The sequence below is a fragment of the Branchiostoma floridae genome, chromosome 14, assembly GCF_000003815.2.
Source record: "Branchiostoma floridae strain S238N-H82 chromosome 14, Bfl_VNyyK, whole genome shotgun sequence".
Taxonomy (NCBI): domain Eukaryota; kingdom Metazoa; phylum Chordata; class Leptocardii; order Amphioxiformes; family Branchiostomatidae; genus Branchiostoma; species Branchiostoma floridae.
In genome coordinates, this window is record NC_049992.1 from 19,309,449 (window position 1) to 19,315,891 (window position 6,443).

Genomic DNA, 6,443 nt, shown 5'->3' on the forward strand with positions numbered 1-6,443 from the left:
CCTCATTTGCATAAAATAGCAGCACACTTTTTTCATAGCCACATACTATGTGGATATAGCAACAGAAAATGGGGGCTTCTCATTGGCTGAGGGGAAGTAGCCATGGGCTAAGGTTTTAATATCTCTTTTGATTGATATGTGGGACACATACCTCCTTCTTTCCGTTTGCAGACCATATCGGTCCCTGTCCAGACTCCTTTAGAGCAGGTCCTGGTGGTACTGCCGTAGTCTGGAATGTGCCAATAAAGGCTGCAATAGTAGGAGCACACCGTCCCTTCTTTGTAGGCTTCAGCATAGGAGATGCCACAGTTCATGTAGGTGTCTTTCGGCCATGGTGGCAACGAGCAGCCTACAAATGAAATGGATCAGACTCAAAGTTCCATAAAGGTCTCGGTCCTAGTGAACGAAAATACACGTATAACATTCATTCTAACATTCCTCAATGCATTGTCATCATTACATCAATTCTCCAACGCAGAGACAAACCTGCGCCATATGCAGAACTCGGACAGATTCGTTATCTGGTTGCCCATGCCATAAAACTTTTGCATGTGTTACCCCTCCGGATTAAAATATTAAGGCAACAGCAAATCATCGCCTAGATCACAAAATTTTAGAATAGTTTTCGCGGTGGGAACAGCAACAAGTAGTCTGGGATGTGCCAATAACTGCAATAGTAGGTGCATATCGTCCCTTCTGTATAGAGGGATAAACAGCTGCCTTTTTTGGAGGTACCAGCCTACAAATGAGATGAATCAGACTCAAAGTTACAAAAAGGTCTCGGTCAGAGTGGAAGAAAATACACGAATGACATTTATTCTCTCTCACTCTCTATCCCTCTCTCTCTATATATATGTATACATAATATATATATATATATATATATATATATATATATATATATGGATATATGGATATATATATGTGTGTGTGTGTGTGTGTGTGTTTGTGTTGTTGTCATTACTTTACTTCCCCTACTCATAGATACGAACCTGTGTCATACAGAACTCAGACGGATTCGTAATCTGTTGGAACAACGCCATAGAACTATTGCGTTTTATACACCTGTCCGGCGTTAAGATACTGTAAATGCATTTAAGTTCGCGGGAATTTAATTTCGCGATAGCGGGAGAAAGGAATTTTCGCGGTGGTTTTAAGTTCGCGGTAGCACCATGAACTGTAGGCTCTTACTGCCATGGAATAATGTTCGCGGTGGTTTTAAGTTCGCGGTGAAGCATGTCAGAATCAATAAGACTTATTTTAACCACATAGATCACTCTATTCGTAAGAATGTGAGAGGGGAAATGTTCAAATATTTTAGAAGGGCCGTGAGCATCAAGCTTTAAGAAAATTACCCCACCGTTCTGCAAACGCTTCTGAAACAAAATTAATCGCAATGTAAAGACCCCCGTAGAGATGCCCGAGTTAGTTAATGCGATTGACATCACACAAATCACTTCATTTGGAAGATTTTACATGTGTGTGTGGTGGGGGGGGGTCAATTTTTACAGGGGACCAAATATATCAGAAGAGGAGTGAAAATAGGCCTGCCTTTTGGAAAATTGCACTATCGCTCCGCAAACAATTCTGAAACAAAATTAATCGCAATGTCAAGACTCCCAAGATGTCCGAGTAAATAAAGGTCATTGCCATTACACAGCTCACTCCACTTTGGAGATTGTACATCTGGGGGTGGTGGTGGGGGTGGGTGTTTACAGCAAACCAAAATTTTGGAAGGGCCGTGACAATTGGCCAGCCCGTCAGAAAATTACTACGTAGTATACTACGGATGTGTATGTATGTGTACCTGGGCCCCGATTATAATCAGAAAACCAAAACTGATTCGGGCTACCCAGGAGTCTGAAGATATCAATAAACAACTAGAGTTCCACGAACACATACCTTTGCCAAATAAACCAGGTTTGTTATGTATAATGATGTCTGTACACATAAATTTGTTACTCATTACATTTTATTTTATATGCCTGGAGTTGGTTCATAACATTTTGCCATTGCTTAATAACATTTTGCCATTGCTTATACAAATTAGAACCCTATTTACATGATAATATCAAATTGTATCAAGCATCACTTAAGTTATCAGCATACCAAAAATCATGATGATCCTTTCATCCTTCTTGACTTATTCTCTTTCAAAGTAGGAAACTAAACCGGCTCCTGCAGTTCAAGGAAAGACGTTATAGCGGACCCAAACATACACCTCCTACTCTCTGCCATCTTTCTCAGTTACATATGTGACAAGTTTGAAAGTCCTATCACTGAATGCAGTGGATTTATCAACTTCCCTCATTAATAATGCAAATTAGCTGTTAATTTGCATAACTAGTATCTCATTATGTAAGTTTTTACTTAGGCTATCTATACCAAAAATCATGACGATCCGTCAACACGTCCATATTTTGCCATTAATTATGCAAATAAGATCATCATCTGCATAATTGATAATGTATTGATATTTCTTTCTTTCTCAGCTACAAATGTGACAAGTTTGAAAGTCCTATAAAGGAATGCAGCGGATTTACAAACTTTCCTCATTAATTATGCAAATTAGCTGTCGATTTGCATAATTAGAATTACATCATGTAAGTCTTCCCATTGGCTATCTACATACCAAAGATCATGACGATCAGTCAACACGTTTATATTTTCTCATTAATTATGCAAATGAGACCGTCATTTGCATAATTAATATGTATTGATATTTCTTTCTTTCTCATCTATATTTTGAAAGTCCTATCGTGAAATGCAGTGGATGTATCAACTTTCCTCATTAATTATGCAATTTAGTTGCTGATTTGCATAATTAGTATTCCATTATGTGCATTGTTACTTGGGCTATCTACATTTCAAAAATCATGACGATCCATCAACACGTTCTCTAGTTATTCTCGTCCAAGGTTTGAAAGGAAATCGGTGACTGCAGTTCCAAAAAAGGCACTAGGGGGTCCAACCTTACAGCACTTATTCTCTGCCCCAAGGGCTATCTACCACTCAAAAATCATAGCCACAGCATGTCCAGTACACGAGATATCAAAAATTGAGGTTCTGCTGCAGTACCTTAGCAAGCCGCTAGGGGGCCCATTATCGAACTTGACCTTCGTTTTCCTGACCCCTACCCACCTACCAAAATTATCGGGATACATCCAAGGCTTCTTGAGTTATGCTGTTAACACACACACACACAGACAGACAGACTCACAAGCCCAAAACATAACCTTAGCCATTCTGGCAAAGGTAATAAATACAGTTCACATACTTCTAGATAAATGTGAACAATACATACATCCCGCACAGACTATGTCGATCCCAGTCCAGTGTCCACCGTCACAGGTTTTCCAGTTTAGCAACCATTTAGAGTCCACACGGTAGCACCCGGGACTGCATTCGTAGTAACATCGATCCAAGTTTTGGTAGGGGGGGTCACGGCGGTCACAGCGCGGCATTGAGGTGTAGGCTGGCCTTGGTGGCGAAGAGCATTCTACAAGTGAGATGAATCAGCTTCCGTTAAACCTAAAGCTGAAAGACAGACTGACAAATCCATAGCATTCATCATCAATATGCATATGATGACATCACCACTATTAGCTATCATTGGTATTATTGAGACTACTTGGCTAGAAAACCGGTAGCCATAGGTGGTTAAGAAGAGCAAATCTAGTAGAAACCGTTCAGTGTAACAATTATACAGACAAGCATACGATTGAACATTCACTTTAATGTACTTGAAGGTGTTGAAACATTTTGGACACAGTTCTGTATCTAACGTAAACACTGTACCAAACAGGACCTGATCTTAATCACAACTAGAGTTCTACGAACACATACCTTTGCCAAATAAACCAGGTTTGTTATGTAGAATGATGTCTGTAGACATAAATTTGTTACTCATTTCATTTTATTTTATATGCCCGGAGTTGGTTCATAACATTTCGCCATTGCTTATACAAATTAGATCCCTATTTACATCATGATATTAAATTGTATCAAGCATCACTTAAGCTATCAGCATACCAAAAATCATGATGATCCTTTCATCCCTTTTTGACTTATTCTCTTTCAAAGTAGGAAACTAAACCGGCTCCTGCAGTTCAAGAAAAGATGTTACCGGACCCAAACATACACCTCTTACTCTCTGCCATCTTTCTCAGTTCCATATGTGTCAAGTTTGAAAGTCCTATCACGGAATGCAGTGGTATATCAAATTTCCGCATTAATTATGCAAATTATTAATTTATATAATTATTATCTCATTGTGTAAGTTGTTACTTAGGATATCTACATACCAAAAATCATGACGATCCGTCAACATGTTCATATTTTGCCATTAATTATGCAAACGAGATCATCATCTGCATAATTAATATATATACATATTTATTTATTTCTCAGCTACAAATGTGACAAGTTTGAAAGTCCTATAAAGGAATGCAGTGGATTTACAAACTTTCCTCATTAATTATGCAAATTAGCTGTTGATTTGCATAATTTGAATTCCATCATGTAAGTCTTCCCATTGGCTATCTACATACCAAAAATCATGACGATCCGTCAACACGTTTATATTTTCTCATTAATTATGCAAATGAGGTCGTCATTTGCATAATTAATATGGATTGATTTTTGTCTCTTTCTCATCTATATATGTGACAAGTTTGAAAGTCCTATCATGAAATGCAGCGGATTTATAAACTGTCCTCATTAATTATGCAAATTAGTTGCTGATTTGCATAATTTGTATTTCATAATGTACATTGTTACTTGTGCTATCTACATACTAAAAATCGTGACGATCCATCAACACGTTCTCGAGTTATTCTCGTCCAAAGTTTGAAAGGAAATCGGCGACTGCAGTTCTAAACAAGCCGCTAGGGGGTCTAAACTTATAGTACTTACTCTCTGCTCCAAGGGCTATCTACCACTCAAAAATCACAACCACAGCACGTCCAGAACACGAGATATCAAAAATTGAGATTCTGCTGCAGTACCGTAGCAAGCCGACAGAAGACCCATTATCGAACTTGACCTTCGTTTTCCCGAACCCTACCCACCTACCAAATATTATCGGGATTCATCCATGACTTCTTGAGTTATGCTGTTAACACACACACACACACAGACACACACACAGACTCACAAGCCTAAAACATAACCTTAGCCATTCTGGCAAAGGTAATAATTAAACAATAAGATAGCAACAGACGATCAAACTGAAACATGGAAATACTTTAAAAAAGACAACAATCTTTGCAATCTCACAAACGCTAAAAATGGTATATCTGTATTTATGGATCATCATGCATTGATTATATTCTCCGTACAATGTTTTGTGAATGTGAATAAAGTTTGTGACCAGTCTAGCATGATTATAAATGAATTATTGTATTTCAATGGAAAACAACGTTAGAAAGTTCTGTACTGTAAGATGTTGGAACATTTTGGAAACAGTTTTGAATCTGGTGAAAACGCTGTACCAAACATGATCTGGTCTCAAATCAAAATATGATCATTCACAGTATAATTGAAGTTCTGATTGAAGTATGATTTATTGACCCAGAATATTGCTCAATACTTTATGTTTTATTATTGTGAACTTATGATTTATTCCAATCCTGTGTTAATGATGATTTTCTTTTATCTTAATTTTTTTGTGATTTTGTAATGGGTCCCTTGGAAATCAGTCACGTTAATTGAAGGGACCACCCTGAAGATTCATAAATAAACTAGAAAGGCCGACATTTGCTTAGGAGCAAATACAGCATATTTCAGCCATAGCTTTTCCCATACAACATTTAACTTTCTCAAATAACCCCTGCTCGAAAATGGAACATTTAGGGGCACACCCCAGTTTCTCGCCCCCATTGAAACATGTAGTTAAGAGACTATTTTCAACGACGCAGTATTTCCAAACAAAATTTTCCCCGGGAACTACACCTATACAGTATACAGGAAGTAAAAATGTACCATCTGGTCTAACATATCTGATTTGCAAGAAAATTGTAGGACCTAAAATCTCACAATATCCTAATGAATTTCGAAAGCCCGTAGCGATGACATTATCGGTCAAGCTGCCCGGGGTGCTTCACTGTTTGCGTCCTCGGAGAGATACCCGGAAGCCAATATGTGTCGACAAAAACTTACCAAAAACAACATATAGGGGTCGAAGTTTATACTTGCAGCGGATCCGCTACGCTAATTTTACAAGACGTGACCAACCCGATTCGCATGTGGGAAATGTTGTTATACGTGTCGTTACCATGACATCAGCCTTGGCTGCAGTCTTTAGATATACCGATTAGACAGGGCGTGCCACTTTATGCGAAAAATCGAATTAACTTGCGACCAATCACAGCCAGCAGCGGCTCCAACAAGGCGGGTACATAACGTCAATCAAGAAGAGGACGAAACTTTGCGAAAATAAACCG

General features: G+C 38.4%; 1 protein-coding gene across 1 annotated transcript in view; it reads right to left on the reverse strand.

Moving 5' to 3' along the window:
• LOC118430968 (CUB and sushi domain-containing protein 3-like) overlaps positions 1-6,443 on the reverse strand; it is a 13,060-nt gene that overhangs the window by 3,927 nt on the left and 2,690 nt on the right. The window contains exons 2-3 of the mRNA XM_035841999.1: positions 3,305-3,499; positions 152-349 (exon numbers count right to left, since the gene is read on the reverse strand). Of these exons, the coding sequence (XP_035697892.1) occupies positions 152-349; positions 3,305-3,499 (393 nt within the window). The remainder of the gene's footprint in view (positions 1-151; positions 350-3,304; positions 3,500-6,443) is intronic.